Consider the following 20,174-nt stretch of genomic DNA (forward strand, 5'->3'; position numbering starts at 1 on the left):
GATAGCTTTCCCTGCTCGATTTCAGAAAAGCTTTACTGATGTCACAGCAGGGGGCACTGTCTATTATCAGGCAGAAGGCATGCCTGCAGTTCCACAATACTTCAGGCATGCCTACTTTTTCCCCACAGGTAAATGAGATGAGACTTTTCAATACTGATCTGTAATGTCCCAGTGACTCCAGGTACTTTATTTACATCACAGCACATGCAACACACAGAATTTACCATCTAAAAACACATTCTTAAGACACACCTACCAAGCACATGTATAGTATGGGAAATAAATTACCTACATCACACTGACAGCAGCTTTACTATAAAAAGCTGCTGTCATGTTCTCTTTAATAGTAATCCCATTGGTGTAACTTGGGGGCCTTATAATCATTCATTGGTGGAGTTCTGAATGCTCGACTGATGTACCACCCAAAGTCTATTGGACTGACAAGGATAACTAAGCACTGTACTGACTGGCTACCAAATAGGCATTTATAATACACTCTAGTTACAGAAAGCATCTATGTAAAACAAACCCTTAAAAGCAGAATATCTTATTTAACATATCAATTTTGTGGATCATATCAATTCTGTGTATTTGACACTTTTTCAATTTGGAAAAGAAGAATTGAAAGAAGGCAATACCCCGATGTGAGATTGGCATTTAAGAGAACACATTTTAATATGATACATAACAGCAATAACATTGATTGTTGTCATCATTATTTATTTTTTTCTTCATCCTATAAGCAGTGTTTGGCTGGTGTATATCATTCTTTTATTAAGGTACACATTGATGCCAGCAGCTCCGTATTCTATGTGTAGTAAAGGAATATTTTGCCTTTATGTAGGTAACCATTGTAGAGAAGGCTGACAGCTCTGTTGTCTTGCCCAGCCCCCTGTCTATCAGCACCAAGAACAGAATGACATTCCTCTTTGCCAATTTGAAGGACAGAGACTTTCTTGTGCAGAGAATATCAGATTTCCTGCAGCAAACAACCCTGAAAATGTACTTTGATAAGGATATTTCTGGAAGTGACAGCAGCATAGAAGAGGAGGTACAGTACGTGAATGACCTGCATATACACTTGTTCTGATCAATTTTCCAATGCAGATTCTAACAATAGGAAGCACCAGATAATAACTAGATCTTGATCATTGTTATCCAGTTCTCTTCAGTGACTTTTAACTCTTGTTTGAATGTAACACAATCCTTTGACATTACAAAAGCTAGCCCTGGTGATGTAATGTGTGCATGCATATGTATATGTGCTGTAATATATGTGCTGTAATATGTGCCGGTTCATGTTTACAGGTTGACTCCAGGGCTACTGGTTTTGTCTCCTGCAGTCCCCACCATAGACTAAGAGTGGAAGCCGATGGGGACCATCACGTTAACCTTAATGGGAATTGTGCTCCCACAGCCACACAGACTTTAATGACAATGTATCGTAGAAAGTCACCGGAGGAGTTCAACCCTAAATTGGTAAGAGGCAGCCCGGACTAACACCGTATAAGCCGAGTTTTTCAGCACGATTGTTCGTGCTGAAAAGCCCCCTCAGCTTATACTCGAGTGAACCCTCTGTCTGTCAATCCCTTCTCAGTGGTCTTCAACCTGCGGACCTCCAGATGTTTCTAAACTACAACTCCCAGCATGCCCGGACAGCCATCGGCCACTGTGGCCTTCGTCATCATCCAGACCCCCCTTTAGTTTTCTACTCCCCTCCCCTCGGTGGGAAGGAAGGGTGAGCTGGTCCGGGCCATCTATGCTGCAGGGACCGTCCGGTGGGGAGGGTTAGTCATTCCAGGCTGTCAATCTTCACCGGGAGGCCCTCTTCTCCGCTCCAGGCCGGCCCCGGTCTAGCGACATTGCCTTGACGACGACGCACAGGGACGTTCATGCGCAGGGACGTCCGTGACATCTGCTGCGCACGGACGTCCCTGTGCGTTGTCGTCAAGGCAACGTCACTAGTCTGGGCCGGCCCAGAGCGGAGAAGAGGGCCTCCCGGTGAAGATGGACGGCCCGGAACGACTAACCCTCCCCACCGGACGGTCCCTGCAGCATAGATGGCCCGGACCAGCTCACCCTTCCTTCCCACCGAGGGGAGGTGAGTAGAAAACTAAAGGGGGGTCTGGATGACTACGAAGGCCACAGTGGTCTTCAACCTGTGGACCTCCAGATGTTTCAAAACTACAACTCCCAGCATGGGAGTTGTAGTTTTGAAACATCTGGAGGTCCGCAGGTTGAAGACCACTGATGAAGGGATTGACAGGTGGTGATGATGAAGGGGGGGGGATGATGACGAGGGGGATGATGACAGGGTGATGATGACGGGGGTGTTAATGACGGGGGTCTGAATGATGACAGGGGGGGATGATGTATTTCCCACCCTAGGCTTATAGTCGAGTCAATAACTTTTCCTTGGTTTTTGGGGTGAAATTAGGGGCCTCTGCTTATACTCGGATCGGCTTCTACTCAAGTATATACGGTAATACTGGACACTGTTCTAGGGTGCAGAAAGTGAACCTGACAACTCTCATCACTAGCTTTGTCATACTGGTTACATAAGTGGTTTTAATGAGGCTTACATTCTAAATCCAGCCATTGATGTCTGAGGAAAAGGAGTCTGTTAATGGTTTTCTGCTGAAAGACAGCACTGGTAATGGTGACTAAGGATAATTTTTGTGTGTACGGATTTAGAATCTCATCCTCAGCAGTTTCTTGCACTGAATATATTATATTCTGCATTATAAAGCTGCTGCTTGTTCTAGAAAGATATGTCAAGCAGACTATTACACTCTTTTTTTTTTTTTTGCATTTAAATTACGGTAGGGTAATGATGGTGGCAAGGCACTTGGCCTGGAGACAAAGCAGCCTCAGTGGCTAACAAGTGAAAGTCTGGATCTGTAGCTCACCCCATTTTGCTTTGTTTTCCCCAGGGGCACACAGCACGCTCTTCTGCAAGAACAGTATATGTGCCCCAATGTTATTCAGTAGCTCATCCCAGAGCACCCCTTTATATGTCTGTAACAGCCCCCCAGTAATTAAGGCATGTAATTATTTACCTTTACATGCACTTTAAAGGAACCTGTCATCCCTTTAATGACAGGTGATGACAAGTTCCCTTTCATCGGCAGGAGAAAGAAGTAATTGTATTGCCTCCCCCATCTACTAGGCTACTATGTACCTGCACAGGTTGCATATATAGTATAACTAATGCGCAAAATGATAAAAAGTATACATTAGCTTTCTCTGACAATGTATTTTTAGCTGAAGAAATGGGCTACATCTAAAAAGCTTCTATTCACCTTTTGGGTACATGTGCTTTATCTTCTAAAAGTAAGAATAGAAAGCCAATCTATATGAGCCGCTCCCATACTGGTGGACTTGATCCATCCTTGTATTAGATAAATGGCCATTTTTCTCCGTGTCCACCATTTCATATGTGTGGTCTATCAGAAGATCAGTATGGCTGATTGGATGGTGAAAAAACTATCATACAGCTATGTTACACTAAATACTAAACAGAGAACACTTTATTCTGTTTTCAAAGGCCAAAGAGTTTCTTAAGGAACAAGCTTGGAAGATTCATTTTTCAGAGTATGGGCAAGGTATTTGTATGTACCGAACACTGAAAACAAGAGACCTGGTACTAAAAGGCATCCCAGAGAGCATGCGAGGAGAGCTGTGGCTGCTGTTCTCTGGTCAGTTATATGAATTGTATACGTGTATTGTACAATTACAGTCACAATTCGTTTCTTTGACAATTTGTTTAATGTTAAAAGGGGCTATTAATGAAATGGCAACGCATCCAGGGTATTATGAGGAGCTGGTCGAGAAGTCTATGGGTCAGTACAACCTTGCCACGGAGGAGATAGAAAGAGATTTGCACCGTTCCCTCCCAGAGCATCCTGCATTCCAGAATGAAATTGGAATTTCTGCCTTGAGGAGAGTCCTCACCGCTTATGCCTTTAGGAATCCAAACATTGGATACTGTCAGGTAAGTTCTTGAGCTAATGGACTGTCAGCTACAAAGTAGACAGGGCATTTATGGAGTTTATTCTCTGTGATTCTGGCCACATATAGCCTAATTCTGTATAAAGAGTTCTGCAGTAAAGGAAGAGCGGACCAGAATTATGAACTAGGGATCGACCGGTTATCGGTTTGGCCGATATTATCGGACGATATTCACGATTTTTTACATTATCGGTATCTGCAATTAACTTGCCGATATGCCGATAATGCCCCGCCCCCCGGCCAGAGACGACCGCCGCTGCCCCATTGCCTCCCCCATCCCCGGTTTTATAATGACCTGTTCCCAGGGTCCGCGCTACTTCTGGCTCCCGCGGCATCCTGCACTATTGCTGTGCGCTGCGCAATGACGAGTGACGTCCTCAACGCGACGTCACCGTAAGTCGCACAGTGACAGCCCAGAGCACCGCCGGAGCCAGAAGTAGCGCGGACCCCGGGAACAGGTAATTATAAAACCGGGGATGGGGGAGGCAATGGGGCAGCGGCGGTGGTTGGACTCAGGCCCGGCAGGGGGAGAGAAGCGGGCGGCGGCGGTCTCTGGCCAGAGGATAGGCAGGGGGGGGCAGCGGCAATGGTGGTTGGACTTAGGAGGACCCCAGGACAGGCAGGGGGAGAGAAGCGGGTGGCGGCGGCTGTCTCTGGCCCCACAAAAGCCGCTGCAGTTCATTGATTTAAAGCGCCCGCTTTAAATCATTGATCTGTAGTGGCTTCTGCGGGGCCGGGGGTGGGAGGGCGGTTGGTGGCGGATTAGATGGAGAAATAGCCGATAATTTATACTGGAATATCGGTATAAGTTATCGGCTATTGGCCTCAAAGTTCACAGATTATCGGTATCGGCCCTAAAAAATCAATATCGGTCGATCCCTATTATGAACACTAATAAATCACACTGCAACATATGCAAAATCTCCGCCATATCATAGTCACTTTCTATTCTCGTAGCAAAGCGGGGATGAATTATATTCAATTTTATAATATTTATGCGCAACACCTGAGCCTTTTTTAATCTCGCTGTTAGCAGCTTTATCAGATTTCTGAATTAATTTTTGTATGTACTAATGTATGTACTAATATGCAATGCTGGCTCTTCATAAGTAACCCTCTCTATGTATAAGGGTATCACTAAAACTGCCATTTACTAGAGGCAAAGAACAATAAGAACCCCCAATAAACCTTTGCAGTATATAAGGGGCATGCATTAAAAAAGGGATAGTGTGTTGTATGGTACAAGATGGTTAGTCATGAAGAACCTGTGCTATACGACACATGAATCAGTTAGTATATTCGGATATCATTGGTGAGTGGTAAATAAAGCCCCTTCAGTTTAGATATGAGCTTTTCTATGTATCATCAGTAAACTGGCCCCTCCTCAACCTTGCTTAGGTTTGATGCATTTTTGCTATATTTTTTGTTAATGAGTAATAAAGATCTAATTTACTCCTCAAAATTAAGTACTAACACACTATGATGAATTATGTCCATCTAGAATTAGATCTAGAAGGAAAGAGAAAATACTCGCATAAACCTTACACTTGTGAACCCAGCCTAACACTGCAAAAGAACAGATTTATGTAAAGTGAGGATTTTATGTCATTAAATATGTTTCTTTTGTCATATGTTTACGCAGTCCAATAACAAAGTAATGGTTTCCACACACTTTCCGTAGTGTTATGTAGAAGCTTAGTCCCAGGAGTTGTCTGTGGGTGTCATTGTGAAACAGTCAGCAGTTTGGGCTGCCTTCTGGTTTCCTCTATGGTTCACCATCCTATAAATAAGATTACTGCAGTAAAACCATTCTGCAAACAATAGTCAGTGACCCACTTGCATAAGTGTGAAGACGTTTACAATTAAATGTATTCTTTAATTTACATTAAAAACAATGTTCTTATACCTTTCTATATCCATTAGGTAGCTTCTGCAAAAACAAAGTATGGGCTTAGTTCTGAATTTTGCCATAAATCATATGCATTTAGCTAATAGATGCATCCTGTGTATTGACCCACTACATGTATGTGTAACGCCGAGCGCTCCGGGTCCCGCGGCTTCCCTGGAGCGCACGCGGCGTTGTAGTAACAGCAGCGCTCCAGTCTCTGTCTCTGACCGCGAGCGCTGCTGTGTTTGTGCCGGCAGGGACGCGATCCGTGGGGCAGGTCAGACCCATTCACGGATCGCGCCCCGTTCTACTCACCCTCCTCCTGTGACTGTCTCGTCCCAGCGCACGCGGCCCCGCTCCCTAGGGCGCGCGCGCGCCAATGTTCTGAGATTTAAAGGGCCAGCGCACCGTTAATTGGTGCCTGGCCCAATTAGTTCGAATCACCTCCCTACTCATAAATACTCACTTCCCCTTCCTTTCCTTTCCTTGCCGGATCTTGTTGCCTTGTGCCCTGAGAAAGCGTTATAGTGTGTTCCCAAGCCTGTGTACTCAGACCTTCTGCTGTTGCCCCTGACTAAGAACCTCGCTGCCTGCCCTGACCTTCTGCTACGTCTGACCTCGCCTCTGTCTAGTCCTTGTGTACCGCGCCAGTGTCAGCTGCCTGAGAGGTCGAGTCGCTACTGTGGAACACGACCTGGTAGTTACCGCCGCAGCAAGTCCATCCCGCTTTGCGGCGGGCTCTGGTGAACACCAGTAACTGCTTAGAACCGATTCCCCAGTACGACCCGCATCATCGCCTCTCGGGTACAGAGGATCCACCTCCAGCCGCAAGTCCGGACCCTGACAGTATGTCATGTAACCCTGGTGCGAACTGAATGCCAGGGATAATCTAAATCTATCAGGGGTGTGGGTTACACCATTCTGCTGTGTTGGCAAGAGTCAACTATACAGACATTTAAATGCTAAATAGTCCTGGCCCTTGTGACACTGGCATTGTGTTTATTTTTGTTTCAATTTATACCTATGCAAACTTTTCAATAAAAATTTCAGTTAAAAAAAAAAAAAAAAGCTAAATAGTAGAAACAAACAAGATATAATAGAAACAAACAAGATAACACATACAAATTGGAATACCATTCACCATTATTGAATTCCTGCATATGTACAAATAGTTTGCCTGAATTACAACATATTTTGAGATTCTTGTACATGTCACATTGCTTGCTATTGACTTAAAAATTGACAAAAAAAATTAATTGTGAGTATATTGTTGGGTATTACAATATAGTGTACCTAGTGCTAGATATATAAAAATACAATGCATAACTTGTGAATACAACTTTTAAAGTTTACTTGAATGAAAAGTTATTATAGTGCAGCACAGTGCACAATAATCATTCTAAATTACTTTCATTTTTTTAAATCGGCATCAAAATACCTGTACAAAGCAGACATTGTCTACACTTCCTGCTGCACATATTTGTGCATTAGGGGACAAAGCCTCTGGCTCAGTCTCCAAAGCACCTGGGATAGCAGATAGGGGTATCTAGGTCCAAAGAAGAAATACTTTCCCCCACCCCCACCAAATAGCTTTGTGCAGTTATTGGAAGTCCGATTCCTTCTGCTTCAATAATTAGAACAAAGCATTTGTGACTATATAGCTGCTTGGTTACTGCAGACTGCACCTTTCTGATAAGTTTTACTGTTTTTGTTTCACGTAAAATACTACTATTTTGACTAGCCTTGCTTGTAAATTATGCAAAAAACCAATACAGAGGATAGCTCATGACATTTCCCCCTTTAAACTTATTGCCATCCTTCCACTGCTACTTTGGTCAGTACTACAGTTTGTATCTGTATAGTACATTCAGAAAGTTTTAATATCTTTTTTACTTTTTTCACATTTTATGTTGTGGCCTTGTGCTAAAATAAGTTTTTCCCCATCAATCTGCACTCAATTCCCCATAATAACAAAGTAAAAATGAAATGTTAGAAATCGTTGCTAATTTATTGAAAAAATACATAAATATTCACTTTACTCTTTTCTTTGTATTCGCTGCCAAATGCACTTAAATTGTCTCCAGTCTTCTTGGGTATGATGCCACAAAGTTGGTGCTACTGGATTTGGACACTTTCTGCCGTTCTTCTCTGCAGATCCTCTCAAGCTCCGTCAGGTTGGATGGGGAGCATGAGTGGAAGCCATATTCAGGTCTCTCCAGAGATGTTGATGGGGTTCAAGTCAGGGTTCTGGCTGGGCCACTCAAGAACATTTACAAAGTTGTCCCTAAGCCACTTCTGTGTTGTCTTGGCTGTGTACTTCGGTTCATTGTCTTTTTGGGAGATAAACCATCTGCCCAACCTAAGGTCTAGAGTACTCTGGATCAAGTTTTCATTAAGACTATCTCTGTACAGTGGTCCCTCAACATATGATATTAATTGGTTCCAGGAGAACCATCATATGTTGAAACCATCATATGTCGAGTACATATGTCTATTTAAAAATGGTAATTGGTTCTGGGGCCTTGGAACCATTGTATGTTGAATACATATCTCTATGGGAAACTGCCAATTGGTTCTGGGATGACCATTGTATGTGGAGTGTATGGGAGTGTTTAACAAACCAGGGTGCCTCCAGCTGTTGCACAACTACAACTCCCAGCATGCATGTACAGCCATTGACTGTCTGGGCATGCTGGGAGTTATAGTTTTGCAACAGCTGGAGGCACACTGATAGGGAAACATTGATGTATGGGGTGTATAGTGTGTATATGTATTGTATGTGATGTGTGACATCGCATACAGTACTGTACAGTTCTTTAAATACCTTCAGGGGGGGGGACAGAATGTCCTATATTACGATCCTGCCGACTACAGCTCTATAGGAAAGGAAGGGGAGGGCAGCCAGCAGCTGATTGGATGCAGGCTATTGGCTATGGCTGCACTGGGGGGGGGGGGGGGGGGGCTTACACGGAGCTCACAGTGGAAGCCTGCGTAAGTTAGCAGGACAGCATGTGAGTAACAGGAGGCAGAACGGGGCACACGGGGCACATTAAGCATTAAAATCTGTCAGTTGCTGAAGTTGTCAGCGCTGTCAGATAGCTGTTTGTACGATGGCCCGACACCCAGCAGCAACGTATGTCGATGCTGCCTTCAACATACGATGGGCTCTGAGAGGCCATCATATGTTGAAATGATCATATGTCGAGGCCATCATAAGTCGAGGGGTCACTGTACTGTGCTCCATTAAACTTTCACTTACCTTGACCTGTCTCTCTTTCCCAGCTGCAGGAAAACCCCCAGTATGATGCTGCCACCACCATGCTTCACTGTGGGGATGTGGTATTGGACAGGTGATGAGCAGTGTCTGGTTTCACTTACTCATTATGGGGTATTGAGTGCAAAATAATGGGGAAAATCTAAATATTGTATATTACTTTAGCACAAGGCTGCAGTATAAAAAAGCTTAAAGTTAAAAGGTCTGAAAACTTTACAAATGTACAGCATATGTTTTTATAGATATAATTTATACCTTTTGACCATTTTATGTATTTTTCCATGCAGGCAATGAATATAGTTACCTCGGTACTACTTCTTTATGCCAAGGAAGAAGAAGCCTTCTGGTTGCTTGTGGCTCTCTGTGAACGAATGCTGCCTGACTACTACAATACAAGAGTTGTTGGTGAGTATTGTGTATATTACTATGTACCTTTATGTTGAACTGTACTAATATTATGTATTATATGTAGTATCCCAGTGTCCGAAATTGTTTGTGCGCCCATATGTGTATACAATGTTTGTTTACATGGAAACTTTTACCACTGTACAGCAGAAAGCTCTCTATTCTTTGTCTTCCAATGTTCTGAACAAAACTGTTGTCACTGACTTTGACTATATAGAATGTCAATAGCTACAGGGGGGTACAATTATCAATTTCAGTAAATGTAGTACATTTCAGTAACCATGGACAGGGTCTGTATGGATTGTACTTCATTTGTTTCTTTTTTACCACTAGGAGCTCTGGTGGATCAAGGCGTCTTTGAAGAGTTGGCCCACGATTATGTTCCACAGCTTTATGACTGTATGCAGGATCTAGGAGTGATCTCCACCATCTCCCTCTCTTGGTTTCTCACACTTTTCCTCAGTGTGATGCCCTTTGAAAGTGCTGTTGTGGTTGTGGATTGTTTCTTCTATGAAGGCATTAAGGTCATATTTCAGCTCGCCCTTGCTGTATTGGAGGCCAACGTCGACAAGCTCCTCAACTGTAAAGATGACGGAGAAGCTATGACTGTACTTGGAAAGTACGATACAGTATTTTATCTACATTTTTCACATGCAAGAAAACCTCTTAATGGTCTATTCACACGTACAGTATTCTGCGCAGATTTGATGCTCAGGGTTTTCTGCTGAAGATTTCAATGTAAACTAATAGACTGAACACAGCTTCAAATCCTGCACATTAAATCTGCGCAGAATACTATATGTGTGAATAGACCCTAATAAGATCAACTTATTGAGAAGATTGAGAAGACTACCCCCATATAGCCCAGATTTTGCTGTGATAGTTTTTTTTAATTCCCTATTTTATGTGTATATTGATTGGCCTCCAGCAAAAAATAAATAAATACATTTTAAGCTATGTGGCTGTCTGATAAAAAATAAAAAAAAAGCCCCTACTTGCCTCCCCTGCAGCCTGCATTATTGCGGCACACTTCCCGGAGCTGCAGACAATATGTCACATCGCTGTTCAGCCGGTCACTGGAGGAGATGGCACAACACTGTGAGCAGTGATTGGCTGAGTGGCATGTGACGTATTGTCTGCAGCTCTGGGAGGTGCAGCATGACAGAGACCGAGCGCAGCAATAATGGAGGTTGCGGGAAAGGTAAGTAGATGTTTTTTTTTTTTTTTGTTTTTTGTTTTTTTTTACGAGACAGCCAGGAAAAATAGCTTTAAAAAATGTTGCTGGTTAACCCACCACCCCCAAAAAGGCCATTTTTCACAGCAATTTTAGAGGTTGTGTCAAAAAAGGTTTATGGTATGTTGATATAGTTAAGCATTTACCCAGTATAAAGCATGTCTCCACCTTCTGGGGTATACACCTCAGTGTGTAGCATCAGGTCTCTAAGCTAGAATATAAACCGTGATTCCTCTATGATGTGTATCCTCTTCATTCACTTACAGACGGAATTCTTGCTTTATTTCAATATAAGACCTAGAGGAGGAGACTTATTGCAGCCCTTCATCCTTGCTGTCTTAGGATAGCTCAAAAATAATTTAATATCTTATCAAAACTGGAAATACAAGTTGTTTATATCTATACAGAGCATTTTCTTCTCTGCAGTATTCAAGCAAGCAGCCTCTACAGGGATAGAGTGGCAAGTGGAATGTGACAAGTAGACTTGTAGAAACAGTGACCAAGGCCTGGTTGCTTAATATCTGTAAGGCTCATCTGGTTTCTGAATTCTGTTTTATGGTTCTTTCATAGGAGCGGGAAAACAAAATTCTACACATAAAACAATGCACTTAAATGGAGCCTGATGGCCCCGACTGTTTTTTTTTTTTATTGGGTCTGGCAGGTTCTATCATTGTGTTCGTAATTTTAGTGGCAAAAGAGATTTTGTTATTTATTATCAACAAATGTGACTGAATCTGTCATGAAGGCTCCAAACATAGCTGCCAGTTCAGTTGTGAGTACAGCCTAATATGGCTGAATTAGGATGAAGGAGAGGTGTGGAGCTCAAACTACTTTATAGAGAGGCTTCACAAATATACTAGGGCACTGTGGGAAATATTTTTCACTGGATGTATACTGATGTTTTTTCAGCTGCTGGAATAATACAATTTAAAAGCAACTATTAACTATTGTTTTCAGCTAACATATATTTCACTTTTTTAGGTACCTGGATAGTGTGAGTAACAAGGACAGCACATTACCCCCAATTCCTCACCTACATTCCCTGCTTACTGATGATGTGGACCCATACCCAGAAGTGGACATTTTTGCCCTTATTGCTTCCTCTTATCAGGTACTGTACATGCAGCTTTTTTACTGTACCAATAACTCCACTGATCATTCTCAGCTTTAAAGGGTTTTTCCAGCCAAAAACAGCACCACCCATGGTCTCGGGTTGTCTGCGGTCTGTTTTTCTAATCCTGAATAAGGGTGTATTCACATCTAGGATTTTGGGATCTGGTAGCTGGACATGGTAGGAGAATTTCAAAACCATCTCCTGCTGTATTGCTGCAGGAACCATGGCATACCCCATTAATTTAATGAGTCACCTGGAGTCAGATAGTGTCTCCTGTTGACTAATTTTCCCACCGTCTCCGTTTTTCTCAACCAGACTAAAAATTGTGATCTACTGTGCTTTTCAGTTCTGTTTAAAAAATGGATGCGGTTGGAAAATGAATCAACGAGAGACATTTCCTGACATTTTCGGGGTGGCTCATTGAAATCAATGTGGTAGAGCGTAAATTCGGCAGTGATATAGCAGGAGGCAGTTTTTAAAATTCTCCTGCCGTATCCAGCTGCTGGATTCAGAAATCCTAGATGTGGATGCACCCTAACCCCTTTTAAACAGAATTGGATATAAACACAGTTTACGGAGCCGTAAGCCTCAACTCTGTACACTGCAGTTCAGCTCCCCTTCACATTAATGGGAGCTAAGCTGCTGTAATACAATACAGTGCCAAGCAGCTATTAATGGTCAATCCTGAGGCTAGGCAGTCAATCAATTTTGGCTGAAATACCCTTTAAAGTGCCCCTGTCATCAACAAAAACTTTTTATATAATGTAGATAACATTATATGTATTTCAAACAATATGCATACAGCAATCAAATACAGCCTGCATAGGGGCCAGATATTCCCAGCATAAATATGGATTATTATCAACAAAACGTTATGTGTTGAAATAGGGGAATTGCCATAAAATATAGCTTTTCTTCAATATACATTAAAATTTCACCAATACTCGTGATTGTGCTCTAATTAACCAGCACCAAATCATAAACAAAAAAAACATAAAATGCAGTCACCCCATTATCATGTAGATTTACAAGAACACCATAGCCTATGGCCAAATTTAGCAACAATCTCCCAACGCGTTTCTACCACAATGTCATGGTGTCATCAGGGGAACAGTAGATCTAAAGTGGAGGGCAATGATAACTCTGCCCTTTTATCTATAATTATGGTTCACTGCACTATTAAAATAGATATTGGTACACCAGAAATAAATTTAAAAGGGAAGCACCCGATACACAGTGCACACCCCTATAATATTATGCAATAGAGTGACAGCGGTCCAGGCTGCGAGTTGATCCCTTATAGGTAACCTGAAAAACAAAAGCATGGAGAGGGGCATGGTATTATGTCATCCATCATTTGTTGTTTCTGATGGTATAGGAGTATTCATTCGCATATAGCGTCTGGTTTGCACTCACATTCCCCACTAGTCATCCAGGATACCTAAAGAAAAAAACATGGGACCCGATAAATATAGGGCAACAGCCTGTACCTAGAAAGCAAAAAGAGCAACTTGCACCAGCATATTTACTCACGCTCTGGCCGCTTCACTTCCGGTTCTGGATTACGGTGGTTGCACTAACCTGCAGTGGCTGGGAGCCGTCTGTAACTGACGGCTTCTGAGCGCACACTGAAGACCTGCCGGAGTCTGATGTCATATCCTATTGCCGGGGAGCCGCGTCATTGCACCCACCCCCTCTGACGTCTGCAGAGGGGGATGCTTAGTATGACTAGTGGCGTCCCAAGTAACGGCAGCAGTAACGGAAAAACGCAATTTGCTTTATATACAACAACGGGTGACTGAAAATATAGTGGCTATATAAAAGCTATATTTTATGGCAATTCCCCTATTTCAACACAAAACGTTTTGTTGATAATAATACATACAACATTATATATATATATATTTGTAATATACATTTTTGGTAAAAAAAATGTGTATATTTTTGGGTGAAAAAATGCTGTCTCGGCAGCTATTGTCTGTGTCTCTGTGAGGAGTCCAAATACAGGAAGTGAGGACAGGACAAGCAGGACTCTGGGCAGGCTCCTGTGTGAGGCCATAGCATGTCACAGAGCCTCACTGCACAGAGCCCTGCTTGTTCACCCTCACTTCCTGTATTTGGTCTGCTCATGGAGACACACATGCAATAGCTGTCGGAACAAAAATATACATATTTTTTAACCAATGTAAATTACAGATATACATAATGGTCTTATCTACATTATATTTTAAAAGTTTTTGTTGACGACAGGTACACTTTAAGGTACTCGTACACATGGGATAGCTGTCAGTTGATGCCCATCTCTTCTGATCACATCATACACCAATCTGAATGAATTAAGTAGAGGTAAGCCACTGCCAGAGTACTGTGGCGGCAGCTTTCTTATCCGAGAGCAAAAGGATCGGGCAGTTGAAAGTTAATATATCTGATCCTTCCTTTCCCTAACTTAATCTATCCATGGGAGAGTCATTAAGCCCCATACACATTAGTTGGTCCCGAATTCCACAGAAAACAGTGAGTTTGGCCAACACATGCCTAGTGTGTATATGGGCCTTTTAGTCTCTTTCAGATATAAGGTATTTGAGTTCTCTAAACAGGAGCCATAGTCTAAACAAATTTACTGTATAGTGGTTGGGACACCACAGCTGGTGTGCTGCAGTAAAATAACATTTATACAGGAATGTTGGGGTAGAGAAATATTTGTTACACATTTAAAAAGGTTTTATATGATGAATGAAACACAAGGAAAAAAAAGTTGTTTTCTGATTATCTACTAGGTGTCACTTGTGTGTTTTGTCACTTACATACTGTTATAAATGTAACTATAATTGTTGTTTTTGTTGTTGTTTTTTTTTTAGAAATTCGGCTCTATACGGGCAGATCCAATAGAAACAATGAGGTTTAAGCAAAGGTTAAAAGTGATACAGACTCTTGAAGACAATACAAAGCGAAATGTGGTAAACTATTGCTTTTTGAATGGTTAAAGGGGTTCGATAATCCTCCTATAGAACTGAATGGAGGGGGCGTGGCATGACGTCACTTTCCCGTCTCGGAAGCCCGGCGGTTTCTGAAACTGCAGACACAGCTACGCATAGAATGCGGGCTGCTGCAGGGAAATCATGGGGGGGGGGGGGGGGCCACAATCAGACATCTTTGGATAGGGGATAAGATGTTTTTGCCCAGAATACCCATTTAACTGTGTAATAGGTTTTTAGCCTATGCATGTAAAAAAAAAGGTTTTTATTTGCCAGCTGCAAGATATTGAAACATTGTGGAGCTAAAACACAAAGTACAGTTTCGTAACAGAAATATACAATAATAATTTTTTTATATACATACATTTGGAGAACCCCTTAAAGATGTACTCCAGAGGAAAACATTATTATTATTATTATTTTTAAATCAACTGGTGCCAGAAAGTTAAACAGATTTGTAAATGACTTCTATTAAAAAAAAATCTTTATCCTTCCAGTACTTTTTAGCAGCTGTATGCTACAGAGGAAATTCTCTTCTTTTTGAATTTCTTTTTTGTCTTGTCCACAGTGCTCTCTGCTGACACCTGATCCCTGTATCAGGAACTGTCCAGAGTAGCATAGGTTTGCAATGGGGATTTTCTCCTGCTCTGGACAGTTCCTGATACGGACATCAGGTGTCAGCAGGGAGCACTGTGGACAAGACAAAAAAGAAATTCAAAAAGAAAAGAATTCCTCTGTAGCATACAGCTGCTTAAAAGTACTGGAAGGGTAAAGATTTTTTAATAGAAGTCATTTACAAATCTGTTTAACTTTCTGGCACCAGTTGATTTAAAAAAAAAAAAATGTTTTCCACCAGAGTGCTCCTTTTAACCTAATCCAGGCATAGCCATAAGCCGATTCCCTTATAGCTATAAGTGACCCGCAGCAGTGAACCTATCAGACGCCTATTCTGGTAATTGGGACGTGGCCATGCGCTGTGCTTTCGGTATGACGTCATAGGAAAACAAAATCAGGATATCTGTGTTTGTGTAAAGACGTCCTTACAATTTGTTTTAAACAAGAAAATTTCGGGAAAGCTTGATGGACCTGATCCGTTGTCTTTCCTGAAGGCAAACCACTCCAAATGTTATCGGGGAAGCGGGGGCTGACAGTCCTTGATTCAGTGATGATTCATATAAAAGCTGTATAATGGCCACCTTTTACAAAACTGCTGTGAATGCATTCACGTAAAGTGTCATTCTATGCGGTCTGCAAATAACGCTTCATAATGCTTTTGTGTCTGTCCTATTAGGTCCGCACTATTGTAACTGACACAGCATTTACTATTGATGAGCTGGAAGAGCTGTATGCACTTTTTAAGGTATTTATTAAAACACAGAAAAAAGGGACATATATCACTCAAAAATTCACAGAAAAAAAGGCCAACTTATAGGTTAGGCACCTATTCCCATTATGATGCAGATCAGCCACAATGCTATATATTGGGAATAGGTGCCTAATAGAGATGAGCGAACTTACAGTAAACTCGATTCGTCACAAACATCTCGGCTCGGCAGTTGATGATTTATCCTGCATAAATTAGTTCCCGTGCTCCTGTGGGCTGGAAAAGGTGGATACAGTCCTAGGAGACTCTTTCCTATGACTGTATCCACCTTTTCCAGCCCACCGGGGGAACCTGAAAGCTGAACTAATTTATGCAGGAAAAGTCATCAACTGCTGAGCCGAGAAATTCGTGACGAATCGAGTTTACTGTAAGTTCAGTCATCTCTAGTGCCTAACCTGCCCTTGTATCAGTAACCAGTAAGTTGGCTCTTTTTCTGTGATTATTTATTAAAATATTAGCTTAAAAACAAAAATGAAAACCTAACATCACAGGCATAGATTATGTTAGTACATTAAATTTTTATATATATATATATATATATATATATATATATATATATATATATATAAATTATATATGTTTAACATGGCAGAGGGGTTCACATCTGGAAAAAATGTCTTGTTAATGTACGTTGTGTAAAACATTTAGGGGTGATAGAAAATTTGCCCAGTTGCCCATAGCAACCAATCAGATTGCTTCTTTCATTTTGCAGAGGCCTTGTTAAAAATGAAAGAAGCGAGCTGATTGGTTGCTATGGGCAACTGGGCAACTTTTCCTCTGGACAGGTTTTGATAAATCTCCCCCTGAATGTTTACCTTTATATGCATGTGGTGTTCTATATGTATATTTGTGTATGTATTCATGCCTGTAAGTCCCAGTAAAATGACGTGTCCTCTTGTATGTTTGCCTTTATATGACCCTCTATATGTATTGTTTCAGGCTGAGCACCTGACCAGCTGCTACTGGGGAGGTACCAGCAGTTCAATAGAACGCCATGACCCATCCTTGCCCTATCTTGAGCAGTACCGCATAGACTTCCAACAGTTCAAGAGTATGTTTGGCCTACTCTTCCCATGGGCATGTGGCGCACATACAGATATCATGGCTTTTCGCGTCTTTAGGCTTCTGGATGAAAATGGTGATGGTTTAATCAACTTCCGAGAATTTGTATCAGGGCTAGGTGAGTATTGTATATTATTCAAAAATGTATTTTACTTAAGCAGAATGAACAATCTGTGCAAAATACATTTTTTATATTAGTTTTTTAATATTTCTTAATTAAGATAATGGTGACCTCTAGTGGTTGAATTTTCATATCCTAGCGAATTGAGTTACACAAAACAAAAGTTTTTTTTTTAATGGCTTATTCACCTCTGCTACATGACTACCCAAACAGAAGGGAGACACAGCAGAGAGGTATGTAGCTTTTTTTTTTCCCCGTGGGACCTGGTGGGGGAGGGGGGCTCATGGCAATTCAGATGAAGTTCTTTCCAGTCTGACCTCTGCTCTCTGCTGACACCTCTGTCCATGTCAGGAACTGTCCAGAGCAGGAGAGGTTTTCCATGGGGATATGCTACTAATCTGGACAGTTCCTGACACGGACAGAGGTGTCAGCAGAGAGCACTGTTGTCAAACTGGAAAGAACTGCACAATTTTCTCTAGGGCATACAGCAGCTGATTTTGAAAAAAAAAGTAATTTGCAAAAATTTCTGGCACCAGTTGGTTTGAAAACATTTGTTTTCCACTTGTTTCCACCAGAGTTCCCCTTTAACCCCTTAAGGACTCAGCCCATTTTGGCCTTAAGGACTCAGACAATTTAATTTTTACGTTTTCATTTTTTCCTCCTCGCCTTCTAAAAATCATAACTCTTTTATATTTTCATCCACAGACTAGTATGAGGGCTTGTTTTTTGCGCGACCAGTTGTCCTTTGTAATGACATCACTCATTATATCATAAAATGTATGGCGCAACCAAAAAACACTATTTTTGTGGGGAAATTAAAACGAAAAACGCAATTTTGCTAATTTTGGAAGGTTTTGTTTTCACGCCGTACAATTTATGGTAAAAATGACATGTGTTCTTTATTCTGAGGGTCAATACGATGAAAATGATACCCATTATTACATACTTTTATATTATTGTTGCGCTTAAAAAAAAATCACAAACTTTTTAACCAAATTAGTACGTTTATAATCCCTTTATTTTGATCTCTAACTTTTTTATTTTTCCGTATAAGTGGCGGTATGGGGGCTCATTTTTTGTGCCATGATCTGTACTTTTTTTTGATACCACATTTGCATATAAAAAACTTTTAATACATTTTTTATAATTTTTTTTTTTAATAAAATGTATTAAAAAAGTAGGAATTTTTGACTTTTTTTTTTTTTTCGTTCACGCCGTTCACCGTACGGGATCATTAACATTTTATTTTAATAGTTCGGACATTTACGCACGCGGCGATACCAAATATGTCTATAAAAAATGTTTTTTACGCTTTTTGGGGGTAAAATAGGAAAAAACGGACGTTTTACTTTTTTATTGGGGGAGGGGATTTTTCACTTTTTTTTTACTTTTACTTTTACATTTTTTTAAATTTTTTTTTACACTTGAATAGTCCCCATAGGGGACTATTCATAGCAATACCATGATTGCTAATACTGATCTGTTCTATGTATAGGACATAGAACAGATCAGTATTATCGGTCAACTCCTGCTCTGGTCTGCTCGATCACAGACCAGAGCAGGAGACACCGGGAGCCGGACGGAGGAAGGAGAGGGGACCTCCGTGCGGCGTTATGAATGATCGGATCCCCGCAGCAGCGCTGCGGGCGATCCGATCGTTCATTTAAATCGCGAACTGCCGCAGATGCCGGGATCTGTATTGATCCCGGCACCTGAGGGGTTAATGGCGGACGCCCGCGAGATCGCGGGCGTCGGCCATTGCCGGTGGGTCCCTGGCTGCGATCAGCAGCCGGGATCAGCCGCGCATGACACGGGCATCGCTCCGATGCCCGCGGTTATGCACAGGACGTAAATGTACGTCCTGGTGCGTTAAGTACCACCTCACCAGGACGTACATTTACGTCCTGCGTCCTTAAGGGGTTAAGGAGGTAACACTTTGCCTGAGGGCTGTCCATTAAACCTCACTCTGATAAACCTTCCAAACGTATGCTTCCTGTATCCAATATTCTGTGTGGTAATAGTATATTTATGTCCCTAGGTGCAGCCTGTCATGGTGACCTGACAGAAAAACTGAAGCTGTTGTACAGGATGCACATATTGCCTGGTGAGTTCTACAGATCTCCTCAGCATTACGTCAGCCATCACATAGAATAAATGTCAGCCCTCACACATATCCTGTATATATGGAGAAAGTATTATGACAGCAGATAAGGACAAGGTTTATATCTCATGTACATATATTAATTGTATACAGTGGTCCCTCAACATACGATGGTAATCCGTTCCAAATGAACCATCGTTTGTTGAAACCATCGTATGTTGAGGGATCCGTGCAATGTAAAGTATAGGACAGTGCAAAACTGTCCTATAGGACAGTGCAAAACTACAACACCCAGCATGCCCGGACAGCCAACGGCTGTCCGGGCATGCTGGGAGTTGTAGTTTTGCAACATCTGGAGGTCCGCAGGTTGAAGACCACAGGTAGAGGAAGTTGTACTCTCCTGTCCCCGCCACTCCGGCCATCACCGCTCGTCACCGCTGCCCTGGAAGTCGCCCTCCATCGCTGTTGCCCTCCCCGACGCTCCGGCAAGGCCTCTGCTTCCCCGGCATCTTCTCTCTCCGTCGCCGCCATCACGTCGTTATGCACGCCGCTCCTATTGGATGACGGGACGGCTTGCGCACCGACGTGATGACGACGATGGAGAG

At 42.0% G+C, this 20,174-nt stretch overlaps 1 protein-coding gene across 3 annotated transcripts in view; it reads left to right on the forward strand.

Moving 5' to 3' along the window:
• The window catches only part of TBC1D9 (TBC1 domain family member 9), a 70,176-nt gene that overhangs the window by 41,220 nt on the left and 8,782 nt on the right, over window positions 1-20,174 (forward strand). For all 3 annotated transcript variants that reach the window (XM_056562920.1, XM_056562921.1, XM_056562922.1), the window contains 11 exons: window positions 845-1,051; window positions 1,309-1,479; window positions 3,548-3,698; window positions 3,780-3,994; window positions 9,461-9,578; window positions 9,912-10,197; window positions 11,794-11,923; window positions 14,785-14,883; window positions 16,193-16,261; window positions 17,225-17,465; window positions 19,507-19,572. In XM_056562920.1, the coding sequence (XP_056418895.1) occupies window positions 845-1,051; window positions 1,309-1,479; window positions 3,548-3,698; window positions 3,780-3,994; window positions 9,461-9,578; window positions 9,912-10,197; window positions 11,794-11,923; window positions 14,785-14,883; window positions 16,193-16,261; window positions 17,225-17,465; window positions 19,507-19,572 (1,753 nt within the window). The remainder of the gene's footprint in view (window positions 1-844; window positions 1,052-1,308; window positions 1,480-3,547; window positions 3,699-3,779; window positions 3,995-9,460; window positions 9,579-9,911; window positions 10,198-11,793; window positions 11,924-14,784; window positions 14,884-16,192; window positions 16,262-17,224; window positions 17,466-19,506; window positions 19,573-20,174) is intronic.

Source organism: Hyla sarda, chromosome 1 (assembly GCF_029499605.1).
Source record: "Hyla sarda isolate aHylSar1 chromosome 1, aHylSar1.hap1, whole genome shotgun sequence".
NCBI classification, from domain to species: Eukaryota; Metazoa; Chordata; class Amphibia; order Anura; family Hylidae; genus Hyla; species Hyla sarda.